Source organism: Canis aureus, chromosome 6, assembly GCF_053574225.1.
Source record: "Canis aureus isolate CA01 chromosome 6, VMU_Caureus_v.1.0, whole genome shotgun sequence".
Classification (NCBI taxonomy): Eukaryota; Metazoa; Chordata; class Mammalia; order Carnivora; family Canidae; genus Canis; species Canis aureus.
In genome coordinates this window covers 20,155,892-20,173,172 of record NC_135616.1, presented here as the reverse complement: position 1 = coordinate 20,173,172, position 17,281 = coordinate 20,155,892, and the positions used below count along the sequence as shown (strand labels likewise).

At 33.8% G+C, this 17,281-nt stretch overlaps 1 protein-coding gene across 1 annotated transcript in view; it reads left to right on the top strand.

Moving 5' to 3' along the window:
- The window catches only part of CDH2 (cadherin 2), a 213,419-nt gene that overhangs the window by 141,629 nt on the left and 54,509 nt on the right, over positions 1–17,281 (top strand). The window contains exons 3-5 of the mRNA XM_077900337.1: positions 8,986–9,212; positions 10,959–11,105; positions 12,792–12,947. Coding sequence (XP_077756463.1) covers positions 8,986–9,212; positions 10,959–11,105; positions 12,792–12,947 — 530 coding nt within the window. The remainder of the gene's footprint in view (positions 1–8,985; positions 9,213–10,958; positions 11,106–12,791; positions 12,948–17,281) is intronic.

Genomic DNA, 17,281 nt, shown 5'->3' with positions numbered 1-17,281 from the left:
CCCCCTGAGCAGGGAACCTGACCCATGGGCCCCACCCTAGGACCCTGGGATCGCGACCTGAGCAGGAGGCAGACACTTAACCAACTGAGCCACCCAGGTGCCCTTAATATCTTTATTTTAAAGTAATTTAAAGGGATCCCTGGGTGGCTCAACAATTTAGTGCCTACCTTTGGCCCAGGGCATGATCTTGGAGTCCCAGGATCAAGTCCTACATCAGGCTTCCTGTGTGGAGCCTGCTTTTCCCTCTGCCTCTGTCTCTGACTCTCTCAATCTCTCCTGTGTCTCTCATGAATAAATAAATACAATCTTAAAAAAATAATAATTTAAAAATGCGGACTTTATATATATATACAATGTACATTATGTATTTCTTTGTATCTTATCTTATATAATTACATAATATTACTTATGTTATTTATATGTTACATGTATACTATGTATTATTTTACAAATAGATCTCTGAAGCTACACATGCCAGTCTATTTTTAGATGTTATTTTTACATCTTTACTTTTTTTTTTACTTTACTTTTTACTTTTTTACTTTTACTTTTCCAACCCCATGGATAATTTGGGATGAAAGCTGGAAAGACTTTGGAGTCTTAAGAACCCACTCAAATGTTTAAGATATTAATTAGATAATATAATGATTATGTTCTTATCATTATTCTCACACTTGGTCTAAACATTTTACTTAATGCAAAGTGATGGAGTGAAGCCACACCCAAGACAAATTTTATGGGCACTGTATCCCCAAACAGCCATTTTAGGCAGCAGAAATTTGAATTCTCTTATACATGAAGTAAAAACGCTTCTTTATGAGACTAAGTACAGCACTATATGCTCAAGCTCTTTAAGTCATTTATAACATTTCACATTTAATGCTTTAAGCCAAATGCAGAAATCCTTGTTTTACCAGACTGTATATCTACTACCAACTGTAGGAGAAATAGAAAATGAGCCACTTTTGCATAATACACTCAGCAGAGGTAGTGATGGCATGTCACACATCGTAATGACAGCACTAATCAAAAAGATTATTAAATCAAAAAAGTTTTAGTTGCATGTCAATGACTTTAAGGAATTAATAAGTATGTTAGTTAATAGCAGTAGTTAGAATCCTTGAGAAGTATTATTTATCCTGGAAAAAAAGGCAGAATAAACTTCTGTAAATTATATATTAAAGGAGACAAATGAATATTTTACAGCAGAATGTTGAGCAAATATTACATGAGGCTGATGCCCTGGCCTTAATGACATGAAGGCTATAAAAGCTATAAATGGCATGAAGATATAAAAGCCAAGAGTTTAATCTGAAAACCCCATGATTCTGTTAGTTTTACTCACGTAAAAGCTCTTGTACATAAAAGAGTGCTCATAAATCTTAAATCCGCATAAATTGATATTATGAAAATAAATGGCTCTAGCTTTGTGCAAAGATAAGGGAATACCATATTTGCTGATATATATATATCTCAAGTGCATGAGCTATCCAAAGGACACTTTTTTTTCCAGGAGTTTATTAGCTAATAGAAAAATGACTATGTGTTTGAATGTTGTTCACCATAGATTTATTGAAGGAGAGTTATTCACTTGAAAAAATAGCTTACTTAACTGACATTTTGGAGCACCTGAATGAACTTAATTGAAAACTGCAAAAGCCGTGTAAAAAATATTACATGCAGTCACAGAGTTTATGGATTTGAAGCAAAAATTCAACTCTGAAAAAAGGATTAAAATGATTCATTTGTGATATTTGGTTGGTGCTATAATTTTAAGTCCTAGAAAAAAAAATTAAGACTCTTAGAGCAATACCTGTATATTCTCGAAGTCAAGTTATATCATTATTTTAAAATACTTAATATGAAAAAATTTGTAAAGCTTTGCTTTTCCACAAGGAATTTCAGTGTTATATTCATCAGTGCAAGGAAATGAAGGACCATGAAATTTAATAAGTGTATTCCTCATGGTTCATGCCAAGAAACTTTCTGCCAGTTGGAGAAAAAGTGATGAATTCTTTGCTATCATTTATTACCACCAACTTTTGTGAGTAAAGCTTTCATTGATGGTAATTATCAAGAATTTGAAACCCAAATCATAAAACTTGTTATAAAAGTATTTCTCAAAAACAAGCTCCGATTTTGCATTAAATAGTTTTAAAGGATTTTGGAAGTTTTATGTATATTTAATAGTCAATATGTGTAACTAAAATTCTGTATTTCACTTTTATTATTATAATTATATGCCCTAAAGAAAATATAATGACTTTTTCCATCATGGTACAAATGGACATGCCCACACTACCTCTAGTGTATCCCATTGTACATGTGCGGATTGGTACCCCCTGAAATGGCTACTAAAGTGTTTCCAGAAGAATCACTTCTCAGATTGAAACTCAGTAAGGGCCTGGGGGGCAAAAGAACATCTAGGCAGATTTTTCAGATTTGTAAGTGAACTCGCCACTTGGTAACTGTTCTCCATTGGAATCTATAAGTAAAAACACCGTGAAATCTCTACTGTGGAGACAGCTCCTCCCTACTTTCCCTGCTCTCATTTCTTCATTTAGATGTCAAGATCATTAATTAATATTGCTCTTTGCCTGTGGATGGAGAACTTCTATCAGCACTGTGAAACTATTTCTGTTGTCCCAGTATGCCTTCAAAAATACCAATTAATGGGGGGGAAAACCCAATAATGAGATGAAGGCATATTTAGGCACAAAAATATTTTAGTGTTCTCTTATAATTGTATTCTAAATATGGTGTGATGTTGTACTTCAGCAAAAATCATAAGCCATATGTGAGTATTTTGCACATTTTCATTCATATATGGTTTATGTAGTGCTATTAACTGGTAATGCATTTAATATATAAGATCTGTGGTTTCCTGTTAATATTTTATAAAGATATTATGGCTTTATGGTTAGCATTAATTTGAAGTATTGCTTTAAGAGTCAAAAAGTACTTTAAAATAATTATTTCCCTGATATTTAATTTTGTATTAACCATGTTAACAAAGTTTTATGTAGGCTAGAACACAATAACTACATATTATGTAGGAGAACTGTGCAATAGCTCTAATAATAAATTTCTTATTTAATATTATAATGTTTTAGCCACAGAAATTTAATTGTGTATAGAGTTGTTTTAAACTTGAATAATCCCATGGATCAAGCATGTTTTTTTGGTTGTCTAATGGAATTTATTTCCTTCTTCTAGGTTATGAAATTCTGGAGTTTCTACTCTGAATTATTTAAGTATTTAAGCAAAGTTAATATTTTAATGTAAGGAAGGTAGTTCTGTTGGAAGAATATTTCAAGTTGCTTGATTATTTTTAAAATAATAGAGTTTCTGCTTTATTACATGTGTCTAATAAGAAATTATGACTTTTGTGAAACACTGACTCAATATCTCCATGCCTGAGGTATTTATGTCAAGTTATTGATTCAGTTATATTATATAGCTTCAAGTAATACCACTTTGAGGCAATTCACTGGAACTCGTGTTTGTGAGAGACTGAGGAAATTGACAATTATCCATCCCTTTCAAATATGTAATAATATAGTAGGTTAGATCATCACCAGTAAGGAAGTTTTCCCTATTATTAACATCTTGCATTAGTGTGGCATGTTTCTTGCAACCAATGTTGATACATTATGAGTAACTAAAATCCATAGTTTACATTAGGACTCACTCTTTGTTTTGTGCTGTTCCTTGAGTTTTGACAAATGCAGAATGTCAGATATCCATCACCACACTATCATTTACAATAGTATCACTGCTAAGGATGCATTTTATTTTTTTAAGGATGCATTTTAATTTAAAATAAATGTATCATCTTTTCTTCAAAACCCATATATTAAAAAATGATGAAACTGCTTTATGTTTTGGAAGATGACAGAAATTGTATGCATTGTGTGATGCAGAGTTCTTTACCTACCATTTACTAGGAAAATATTTCAGTAACAAGAACAGCTTGGTTCTAGGTACTTTTTCTCATGACAGTTATGTGTCCATGATAATTGTCCTTTTTTCCTCATCTTGAAAGTTAAATTTTAAATCTAATTTTAAGAATTTTAAATCTAATTTAATAATTTTAATAATTAAACCATGTCCCTTGAATATCTCTTCCTTCCAAATGGTTTCTACCCACCCCCCTTTTTATTTTTAACTGTTTTTTTGTACACATACTTTGTCATAGTCCTCCTGAAAACTTCTTTGAAATACTATAAGTTATAAGTAAATTTAATATACAAATTATATTAGTGTTGTAGCTAAGATTATATACCATAGCCATTTTCTGCTATTTTTTTTATCATAAATGTCTTTGTTTTGGGGGAAAAAATCCTCTTGAATAAGTTTCAGTGGTTGGTTCAAGAAGAGAGTTTTGTCAAATTTGATAAAATATGCCTTAGCTGCGTCTAAATCATAAATGGGACAAAATATAGGCAATAAACACTGACCAGTGGTAAATAAGTGGAATCCATGCGTTACCCATTGTGTTGGACCACAAACTAGGTGGCTCAAACAACAGAAATTATTTTCCCTCGGTTCTGAAGGGGGTAAGTGCAAGCCCAAGGTGACAGCAGGTTTGGCTTCTCTGAAGACCTTTCTCTGCTTGCAGGCGGCCGCCTTCTTGCTGTGTCCTCTCACATGGTCTTTTCTGTTGGTTCATGCATATCCACGTCCAAGGACACTTAGTCATATTGGATGAGGGGCCACCCATACAAGCTTTTTAAATCTTAATTACCACTTTAAAGACCAGTATGTCCAATTACAGTCATATTTGAAGGTACTGGGAATTAGCGCTTCAAACATAAGAATTTTGGGGAACACAATTCAGTTTGTAACACCCACTGAAATTAGCCTTTTAATTTGTGCAACTTGGAAATGGTAAAAGGCAGCTATCATCGATGAAGCACGTCACCATGACCCAGGCACTTGTACATGCATTAACTCTCAACCACAGGATGAAGTCACAACTAAGCTTCCACTGAGGAGAACTTTTTCGTTTGGCAATGGGCTTCTTTTCCATCAAGGTGGTGACGCTAATGGTTGAAGATACAAAGGGAATTACATAATGAAAAACATGTCTTCAGACTTGAATAGTACCTCACTCTTGCCTGTCCACCCACCAAATGTTGCTTATTTTAGTATTTGCACATGCGAATTAACATTTGTCTAAAAACCCCAGGAGAATTTAATAATAGATATGTTAAACCAATTCATATTAGTTATAGGTTAGGCACAGGGGTGGTAGAAAACTAATTGACTTTAAATAACTGACCTTGGGATCCCTGGGTGGCGCAGCGGTTTGGCGCCTGCCTTTGGCCCAGGGCGTGATCCTGGAGACCCAGGATCGAATCCCACATCGGGCTCCCGGTGCATGGAGCCTGCTTCTCCCTCTGCCTGTGTCTCTGCCTCTCTCTCTCTCTGTAACTATCATAAATAAATAAAAATTAAAAAAAATAAATAAATAAATAAATAAATAAATAAATAAATAAATAACTGACCTTTATGTGATTTCCTTCAGAGTGTTTTTCCCCAGTGTCAGCCTCTCTGAGGTCAACCACTTCTCATGCATAGTATGTTCGGTGACCCTTTAGAGAAAAAGGCACTTTTTTTCCTTCTTTGCAAATGCATTTCTCTTTAAAGACCTTCTTTCCCTTCCCTGCATCATTCTGACACCTGAGTTCAAGTCGGTAGCTGAGTACCAATGAACAGAATCCTCAGTCACTGGAACAGTGAGTAGCATTTTCCCCTTCTGCCTGCCACAAGGGGCTCCAGCTGCTCCTCTTTCTGGGACATTTAGGGTACACTCCACCTTAAGGACTCCTTTTTAGTAATACTCTTTACTCTGGTACTTTTGGAAATCTAAATGTGCCATTATTCTCTTCACGAGCATGTGTGAAGCCTCTTAGTCTTTTCTCTCTTTACTAAAGATTTAGGTTTCAATAACTTACTGGTCACAAATTTGGTTAGATTCTTTTTTGCTTTTGTAGGAGGATCCCTAGAATTCAAGCAGCCATGGGCACAGATGGCTCTCTGAATTTTCTTTCCCCGTTTGTAGAGCAGAAATAACGATTCCCATCTCAGGAGGTTATTGCTAAGGCTAAAGTAGATAACCTCATCTTTAGTATCTGGTTTAGTACGTGGCATGCAACACGTATCAATTCATTTTCTTTCACTCCCAACAACCAAATACAAAGTCAAATTGCTTAATGTTCCAGGGGTTTTTTTGTTGTCGCTGAATGTTATTGCTAGTGAAGGCTGGACAAACTTCTAGGTTTCCTGTCTATTTTCAAGTTTTTTGAAAAGTTGTAAGATATTCACCTATACAATTGGCCTGTGAAAATTTATTGAGCATTTATACTGTCTCTGTCATGGCTAGGTGCCCTGGGAAACAGAAGAACCCAGACTCGCTGTTAGGAAGCCAAATGAGTTTACAGTCTACTTACAGAGAGAAGCTCTAGTCATATGAAACTATTAATAAGTGAAAATTAGTTCTTATAATCATTATCCTAATGAAAATAAAGGGCTAATATGTGCTTCCATGGACAGAAAATGTAAAAACAAATAAAAGTTAGAATTAAATTAAGATAAAAAATTCGAAGCCTTCCCAAATGAAGACATTGGCTGCCATCTTTTAAAGATCATCTAAGTGGACCCTTTGCCCAAATAATGGCCTCGCTCTGGAGCTGTGGCATGGAAAATGGGCATGCAGGATGTTTCTAAAAGTGGCAAGCATGGGGTGTGAATGGCAGTGAGATGGGAAAGTAACTGAAAAATCCAACTGGGTAAAATATGTTTTCAAAGATGATGTCCAAAAAAACCCAAAGAGACCAAGTGATCAAGAGTGGAAAGAGCATTGTAGACCAGATAAAAGAGTATGTATCATATTATGGATATTAAGTGAGAGGGAGACCTGACTCTAGGGGTGGATGCTCAATGACCTGGAGCATGGAGAAAACCAATAGGAGGCAGGTGCAACAATCCAGGTGTGAATTGATGAGGATCTGTGCTAGAGTGGTAACAATGAACAAAAAAGGATGGAAGGTATGATCTAGGTTTTATTTTTTTTAAGTTTACAAATTACCTTTTTTTATATAAAAAGGTGTTTTTATACAGAAAGGTGTTAAAAGTCTTTTGTTTTGATTTCTCAGCAGGGTTCCCCCAAATCAATTTTACTTTTCATTTTGTCTTTAATAAAAGATTAGCTATAGATGGCATTGTTCTGTAGAAGAGATTATCTATTTTTCACTTTTAAATTGCATGGCAGGTAAGATGGGGTATATAAGTTATCTTTTTGGATACTTGTAATCCAAAGACAAACACTTTGGTTTAGCATGATTTAGTGTGACATATAACTTGTCTTTTCATTTTCAGATGTTTGAAAGATGAAAGGTGACATATGTGGGACTATGTGGGAGATAATATGATTTAGTAAAGTATTTTTTGTTATCAAGGATTTTTTGGTTACTAAGAGAAATAAACATGCATGTTATTTGGCTGTGATCTTGTGCACATCTCAGTGAATCTATATTAATGAAAACAGAAGAACTCAGCAATTCATATGTGGAGTGGGAATTTGAAAAAATTTACTTAGATACTTGAAAAATGCAAAAAGTGGTATTTTGTATATTTTGTAATGTGTACATATTAACTGCTTTCCAAAATGTATTTTATGTAATTGTGGTTAGGACATAACACCACATGTTTACTGAAATTTAAAAATTGCTTTCTCTTTGATCCCTTCATGCCATTCCCCTAGAAATTTTCCTCATAAAGAATGATTAAGGATTTCAAAGGAAATCATCTTCCTTAGAGGATATTTTTATTATTTTACAATTTTACTTTGGCTTGAATATGTTTAGTCCTACATTTATAAGTATGTGGTTTAACTTCCGTGTTGTTATCCAATGAGACATAAGCTGATTGACATTGCTTTTAAGAAAGCATTGATTTTTTTTTCAATTTTAAGTCATTACATGTGAGATAAGGATACGAAAATCTTTTTTATTTTCTATTCTTAAGAATAGATCTTTTTAGCTAACATTTATTTTGAGATACATCTTCATTTTTATTTGCCTGAAAATTTATAAATTGTTACTGCTTCATAGAACTCTTATAAGTGCCATGAGGACTAGAAATTGCAATTTATTCCCCTTTTAATTGCTACTACGGTCCTGTAATTCTGGAGCATAGTGGGCATTCAACATTAATCAAAGTTATTACTTTCTTCCTTTAAGAATTTATTCAAAAATTATGTATTAAGACTATGTGCTGGGCAGCCTGGGTGGCTCAGCGGTTTAGCGCTGCCTTCAGCCCAGGATGTGATCCTGGAGAACAGGGATGGAGTCCCACATCAGGCTCCTTGCATGGAGCCTGCTTCTCCCTCTGCCTTGTGTCTCTGCCTCTTTCTCTCTCTCTCTATCTTTCTCTGTGTCTCTCCTAAATAAATAAATAAATAAAATCCTTAAAAATTTTTTTTAAAAAATACTATGTGCTATGAAATGTGCCAGGTAGTCAAAATAGCTAAGAAAATTTGCCCCAAAGTACCTCTCCCAGTGAATGTCAGGAATGGCTATAAAACTATGATAATAGAGTTCAGATTGGTACATGAAGACTGAGAGAAAGGGATGGTTCTACCTTCAGTGACTTTGGAGCTGGGACCAGAAGGTTGAGTTGGAGTTCGTTAGAGAGTAACAGATAATATGAGTGAGAAGCATGGAGAGATAAAGCAGGTGTAGCCAAGGGCCCTAGGGAATGTGGAGGGAGGGGGAAGGCTTTGGAACAAGGTGATTTTGGGGAACGACTCAGAACCATAAATCTGGTATTCTCTTGTATGAGAATTCCTTTAACAATGTAAAAATAAAACTTTTGTGCTTTATGCCATCATGTTTTATCCTTTAACCTAAGCTGGATACAGACTTAGATGTTTCTGCCTTTGTATTATCACTAGACTTGTATGTTTGTTATCTTTTGCAGTGAAGTTCAGCAACTGCAATGGAAAAAGGAAAGTACAGTATGAAAGCAGTGAGCCAGCAGATTTTAAGGTGGATGAAGACGGCATGGTGTATGCTGTGAGAAGCTTCCCCCTCTCCTCTGAGCATGCAAAGTTCCTGATATATGCCCAAGACAAAGAGACTCAGGAAAAGTGGCAAGTAGCAGTAAAATTGAGCCTCAAGCCTACCTTACCTGAGGACTCAGTGAAGGTAGAGTATGGAAATACGGCTTGGGAGTTATGTTTAAAAATCAGATTTATACAGTTTGAACTAAATAAACACTTTGCTTTAAGTCACATTGGCCAGTATTTGAGTTTTTATCAGATTTTGTCACTTAAATAGTATTTTGTTGTTTTTTTTTAATCTTACAAGATACTTAGACTAAATATATATTTAAGCTATCTGAAATTATATTTGAAACAGTTGTTTATACTTTGAGGTTTATAACTTAGTTTAAATTAGAAGTAGTTGTTTGTTTTAAATTTCTAGAAGCTTCACAAGCTGTGAAATATAACCCCAGAATAAACAATTCTTAGCAAGATGTCTCTTAAATGGGAAGTACAGACATACAGTAGCAATAAGAAAGCATTTCCTGCTAGGAGTATAGGGTTTTTGTCTTCTCCTTTAATAATCAAATTGGGGAGTATGAATTATTTATACTACTGACATAACTTTTAGGAATGATATACTCCCTCTGGTGGAAGCCACTGTGAGCCAAGATAAAAGAAATAGATACGTCTCTAACAAAGTACAGTTTGATTAAATTCAGCAAACATTTACTGAGCACTTATTTTGTATAAATCACTATATTAGGAATTTTTTAAAAAAATATATAAAATATATATTATATTTTAAAAAATATATAAAATATATAAAAAGATGCAGTAACTTCTTCAGTAAAGTTATGATAACATTAGTAATTCTTGAATATTCTCTTTTCATGTTGAGATAATTCAAAACAAATAGGAGGGGTTACCACAATTACCTATTTTGAAGTCCCTAATTTCACGAAGTATGACTGTTACATTTTGTGTATTTATTGTACTGGAGATAGGAATATACATATTCACTTCTACGATTTAATTGTAAATGGAACATACACATCCATAATCAAATATGAATAAGTATATCAGTGGAAAGGTATCATTTTTCTCTTGTACCCATGTTAGACTTTTATTATGTGAAATGTAATTTATTAATCTATTAACTGTTTAGGGGAAATTGTGTCATTTGGGGAATACAGAGTGAGAAATTGGTAACTAATTGAGTGAAAAGATGCTTTTGTTGTTGATGATTCGTTGTGTTCCAGCAAACTAGCTTGGATATTTGCACTGAAGCAGCAAGGGCTAATGGTTAAAATGTCTACAGATATAAGGAGAAACAGAAGAAAATGTTGACATCCAGCAGAGATTAATACCCAGTGTGCAAAGTGGGTCATCTACAGCATCCATCATGGCTGACATAGGTTTAGAATAATTACAGCATTAATTCTGTGGGATTTAATAGGGTCATAAATATTTGAGACATGCCTTAGCAGTATGTATTAAAGTTCTCTTGGAATTCAAATTATATTTTAACACATCAAGATCTAAATTTAATGTACAGTAGCACATTACCTGAACTGTGGTTTAAACTAATGAGAGATATATAAAAGGGTACTATTAAATTTTGCTCAATATTAACTGCTATCGAAGACGGTTTGTAGAAACTGCAAATAGTTTACACAGCTGTGCCACATAATAAATTGTTTGGAAATTCAATTCTTCAATAATCAGCGTAACCCCAAAATTTTATAGCATTTTCTATTATTTTACTAGAGGGATAAGGAGAGGGCCTCCAGGCGTATTTTCTTCTTCATATCAGTGACTCCTACACTGTCAGGTATCCATTGATATTGCTGTCTTTCCGAAAATGTTTTTCCTAGTATTCAGCAATGTCTTGTATTTTAATGCAAAGGAATCACCAGAAATTGAAGAAATAGTATTCCCAAGACAAGCGACTAAGCACAATGGCCACCTACAAAGGCAGAAGAGAGACTGGGTTATCCCTCCAATCAACTTGCCAGAAAACTCCAGGGGACCCTTTCCTCAAGAGCTTGTCAGGGTAGGCTTGCAGAATTTTAATTGTCTCTATGGCATGTGTCAAGTGTATGTTAGAAATTATTTTTTCCATTCTATCACAGGATAGACTTTACAACATGTATTAAAATACTTTTTTTTTTTGTATAGATGAATGTCTATACAGAGCCTCTTTTTAAAAAATTATTATCTCAGATAGGCAGAGCTCTCTGTGGGTCCCGTACCCGACAGACAATGAAGTTTGTTGAGTGTGTGAATACATCAGCCCCAATTCCGACATGCATCCACACCAAGACCATACCCTTTCTCAAAAAACACACACCTTGGCTTCACTGTCTAACAGCTGTACTCTCCATGATGATCTTTGCCCTCTCCAGATAGCTTTTGAGCCAAAGAAGAAATAAAAGGGCAATCATTGCTAAAAATGCCAGCACCAAGTGCATTTGAGAGTTTTTTAAAGAAAAAAGAAAGTGACCTCTGAAACCATTAACAGAATCCCTGGAGCTGTGGGAAACCATAGGCTTTTATAAATCTGAGAAGTAATTTTTTTTTTTCAGTTACTCCAAATGTATAGCATCAGATGGAGAGGAAAAAAGTCACAGATATATGTACATGTTTAGTAAAATTAGCAACCCATTGTTGATAGCAAAAGGAAGAAAGACAAAATGATGGTGTATTTATTTATTTGCAAATGTTTGTGTATGATCAATTGAGCATTCCAATACATACTGAAAGCTGTATTTTTTAATAAGTCATTTATTCGAATTGCATATTTTATTTTAATGCACATTATAATTCAATTTAACAATGAACAATATAACTCCCAAAGAAAGGCATTTTTTTCCTACTTTAATGGACAATGAGTAAGAAAATTTTGCCTTAACAAGAAAAATAATAAGCTAGATTCTGTTACTGGGTTAAGTATGCTTACCTAATACATAATGATCTGTTATTATTACCTGCAAAGATATTGCCAATTAGCCCTCTCTCGGAGTTCTTCTTCTTCCTCCTTTTCTATAGCTTGTTCCTATGACTGTTCACCTGTAAACTTATTTTTCCTGGGAATTGTTATTTTTGGAGGAAAAGGCAGTCAGCCTATAATGGGTATAATTTTTGAGAGCATAAAAATGTATTTTAAAATGATTTTTTGTATGTTTTGTTATTAATAAAGAACTTGGAGTAATAGGTGCTACCTTAAAATGACATGGAAACTATGGTTGCAGTGAATAATGTCAGTATGAATGTAAGTGCAGAAATCTGACTTTCAAGCTCAACCATAATACTAGAGTTCCCATGTAAGGCTATTTCACGCTATGGCCTAGACAGTTATTTCTTCTCCTGATACCCAAAGGTAAATAAGTTTTATTTCAACTAAATTGGACACCTGTTCCCATAGTAAATATTCTAACCATATGAACTTCCTGGATAGATTTTGATTCAGTTTAAAAATCGACACTCCTTCATTTTGACTTTTCGCACTGCTCCTAGTGAGTGTTCTTTTAGAGGTTAATGTTGGCCCTTCCTGGTGATAGGTGACATCTCTTTTTGAAGCCTATCAACGAGAGGTAAGGGTGAGAAACAGGATTGGTTTTTCTGGGAAGAGATGCTGTAAGTTTGTAACTGAAAAAGGGCATAAGGTGTGGCATGTCCTGTCTCTGATAATGAGCTCATTTAGTGTCTCATTTAATATGATTGTCTTCTTGATCCTCAGATCAGGTCCGATAGAGATAAAAACCTTTCACTACGGTATAGTGTAACTGGGCCAGGAGCTGATCAGCCTCCAACCGGTATCTTCATTATCAACCCCATCTCAGGTCAGCTGTCAGTGACCAAGCCTCTGGATCGTGAGCTGATAGCCCGGTTTCATGTAAGATTTCAGCCAGATGATAATCTGATGTATTAATACTCTTCTAACTGTGTAGAGTTTAACATTTGCCTCTTATATCGGTCTTAGAGTTTTGATACTAACACTTTTAATACCTGAACTGTGCTTTGAAACCATTTCAATTTGTTGGAATGAGTTCATTTTTTTTCATAGAATTGATGAATGCTTATGTTGTAAAAAAAACAGTGCCAAAGAAGAAAGTGAAATTGCCTAAAATCTCATTACGCTTTACGTATTGGTGTGACTACGGACTTACAAGAACAGATTTACACAAAGGAGGTCAAAAGTGTTGCATATAAATTATACAGAGATCACAACACTTTTAATGACTGCATAGTATTCCATTAAATATACAGGCTATAATTTTAATGACAGTTTCTTATGATTTTGCTAGACATCTGTGTTTGTCATCTTTATTCTTCCTGGTCTGATTATTACATGAGATAATCTTAAAAAATAGTACACTTTAATTTTTTATTTTTGGCCATATTCCATCCAGAAAGGTGTGCCGGTTTGATACCCCCAACCAGAAATTGAGATTTCCCTTTCCTCAAACCAGCTAACACTAGGTTTCATCAATCTGCCAATCTGAGCAATCTTTTCTTAGATATATTATCTTACTATATTTCTTATGTTCATTTTTTTAATTGTTTTATTCATTTTCTTTTTGAGTTATCACAATTGTTTATATGTAATTACATGTTCATATTTTTAAATATACATATATATTTGAAACTGATTTTTCCAATTTAAAAATATTAATTATAGTGAGTGTTTTAAGACTCAAAAATTGCCTAATATTAATCAAATTCCAGGAGGTGTTTTCCTTTTTTCTTTCTTTTTTTTTTTTCTTAAAGCTATGCTTGCATGTTTCCTGGGACAAGATTTCAACAATTTTTTCATGAATTTAATATAGAAATCTAAGTTGGTCTTTATTACTTCTCCAATTTCTGCATGAATAACTAAAACTTGTAAGAAAATTATCATTTTTAAACAATATGTGTGCATTATGAAAACTTAAAAAATAATACAGTGCCAATAAGAAAGTAACAATTATTTGTAATCTCAGTACATAAAACCAACTTGTTTCTTTCTCTTTTTTTTTTTTTAACATTTTGGTGATATGCTATAAGATGTTTTTCTTTGCATAAATTCATAAATGTATTTTTTTGAAGTTGGCATCATTCCCTGAAACCAACTTTTGTCACTTTTGCAATCACAAGATTTAGTATCTTTCCATGTCAGTAATTATTTATTTATATTATCATTTTTGATTGCTTTAAATTATTTTGTTGAATGAATGTAGTGTAATTTTAAATAATTACTTTGGGTAGATACTTGGGTAATTTAGTTTTTTTGTTTTATTTTGCAACTATAATGTGGCAGTGAACATTTTTTTCTGTACATTTGCCCATTTTATACTCTTTGAATAAAGTCCTAAAATTGGAAATATTTTGATAAATATAGTGAAATTGTTCTCTAGAATGGTTGTATTATGTTAAACTACCTGTTCATTGTATAGGAGATAAACTTTCTCCATACCATTATCGATTCCAAGTATTATTTATTTATTTCACTATTATTTGCAAAGAAATGATAATGCTTTCATTGCCTAAGTTGAATATCTAATCAAAGTAAATTCCCTATTCCTGTTCTCTGTTGAATTTTGGGTTTTTTTAGAGGTTGGAGGATGGGAGAGGGAGAGAGAGAATCCCAAGCAGATTCCTGCTCAGAGGGGAGCTCAACACAGGGCTCTGTCTCAGGACCCTCAGATCATGATGTGAACTGTAATCAAGAGTTGGATGCTTAACCTATTGAGCTGCCCAGGTGTCCCTCCTTCTGTTGAAATTTCTTTTGGCTTGTTTACCTTTTGTTCTCACTGTTAAGAACCTCTTATCTGTTAGGGATGTTAATATTTAATTTGTCACATATTTTCCTCTTTTTCTTGTTTTTAAACTTTGTTAATAATTTTTACCCTATAATTCTTGCATTGTAAAATTTTTTTTTCAGTTTTATACAGTCTGGTTTTAGAGATAGTTATAAAGGCCATCTCTACTCCAAGATGCTAATCTCTCCAATTTTATCTGTTGTATTTATCTATTTGCATCTATATTTTTAACCTCTGTGGAGTTTGTTTTACTAAAGTGAGAGAGGTATATAGACACACTTTGTTTTTCCTTTGTAGATAGCCATTTGTCCCATGTATTGAATCAGTATTCCCAGTGGTTTATCATCTATACTTATTCATTCAAGACTTTTTATTCCACGTGCATGTGTTTGTTTTTAGACTCTTATTTTGCACAATAACATATTTGTTGAATTTTTGCACTTGTAAAAACGTTTTAAATTATTAAAGTTTTGAAAATTGTTAAAATATTGGTATGTTGTAGAGCAAGACTCCTGTAGAACTAAACAGATGAATAAGCATTTTCAAGGGGTGCCTGGCTGACTCACTGGGTGGAGCATGTGACTCTTGATCTCATGGTTTTGAGTTCAAGCCCCATACTAGAGCTTAAAAAAATAAAATGAAAATTATTCTAGGGGATCCCTGGGTGGCTCAGCAGTTTAGTGCCTGCCTTCGGCCCAGGGCGTGATCCTGGAGACCCAGGTTCGAGTCCCACATCAGGCTCTCTTCATGGAGCCTGCTTCTCCCTCTGCCTGTGTCTCTGCCTCTCTCTGTCTCTCATGAATAAATTAAAAAAAAAATGTTAAAAAAAAATGAAAGAAAGCCCTATTCTAGGGTATAGTAAAAAAAAAAAAAAAAGTTATTCTAAAAAAAAGGGAGGTGGTACCTAGCTGGCTCAGTCTGTAGAGCATCCAGCTTTGATTTCAGGGTCATGAGTTCAAGCCCTACGTTGGGTATAAAAATAAAAAAATAAATAAAACTATTTTCTCTCTTGAGTACTATTCAACACTCCTTTCTTCCAAAGGCTTGATCATTTCATCCACCAGGTTTTTTTTTTTAATCCTTCAGAAACATGTAATGCCAATGCTTTTTATATTGTTCTAAAGCATAAAGAGAGAAGTAAAACTTTCAAACCTTTCATAAAAACAAAATTTCATTGATAGGGAAATTCGATAAAGATAGCACATGATAGACCAGTGTCTAATTAGACTGGTCTCGAATTTATGAATATAAATATCAATACAAATTTTCTAAATAATTCTTCTTTGTATGAATTCTCATTATCTAAACTCCTGTGGCTAAAACCAGGAAATAAATATCTTCAGGTCAATTTTTGGGTAAACTCTTACTGCCAGCACTTAAAAGAGTGATGCTCATAAAATATAAAATCAATTATAGAATTGCAAGGATGTTTCAGTATTAAGAATCTATTAATACATAATATATTAAATAAGTGAAGGAATAAAGGATTGGTTTATAGCTGTTGAAAGGCAATCATAAAATTTAAATCATTTCATGTGTTAAATAACGTCTAAATTCAAAAAGAGGGGATGATATGGTGATGCTTCTTTAACTTGATGAAGCATATCCAAGAGAAACCAACAGCCAGCATCATATTTAACTGGAAAACCACAGAAGCATTCCCATTAAAAAGAAGCAATTCAGCGGAACACTACCCAGCTATTGAAAAGAATGTAATGGATCTCTATGCGCTGGATTAAAAGAGTTTTGACGATACTCTGCGAAGAATAGCTGAGTGACATATTTATTTAAAAAGAAAAAAATAATAAATTTTTTTAGAATACCTATGAAACTGAGAACTCAAGCTTGGAAGAGGAACAACTGTCTTATATATTCACACACTTTCAATATTTATGAGTGACTTTTACGATTTAAAACAAACAAAAAAAAAACCACCTAGTGTCCAAATTCCCTATGCACACTTAGTTCTATGTTCTCTTCTTTTCTCTTAATCTCTACAATTATTCTGTGCCAGAACATTTTTAATTACCATAATTCCTATGTATGGATTTCACAAAAGGATTTGGGAACCGGACAGAACTGGCTTTAGGTATGGGCTCTGTCAAGAGACAGCAAAGTTACTTAGCTTTTCTGAACCTCAATGTCTTTGCCTTCAAGTGCTTTTATCATTTCTGCCTCATTCTTTTGTATAAGGATCAAATGAGTTAAAATCCATAAATCTCTGAGCATAATGCCTAGCAGATAGTAAACATTGGCTTCTTACTACTACTGTATCTATCCTAATCACATGAAGTTTGGCTCACTTAAAATTTTTTTAAAGACTTTATTTATTCATTTTGGTGAGGGGGAGGTGAGGGGCAGAAGGAGAGAGAGAATCTGAAGAAGACTCCATGCTCATTGGAGAGCCTGACAAGGGGCTTGAGCCCAG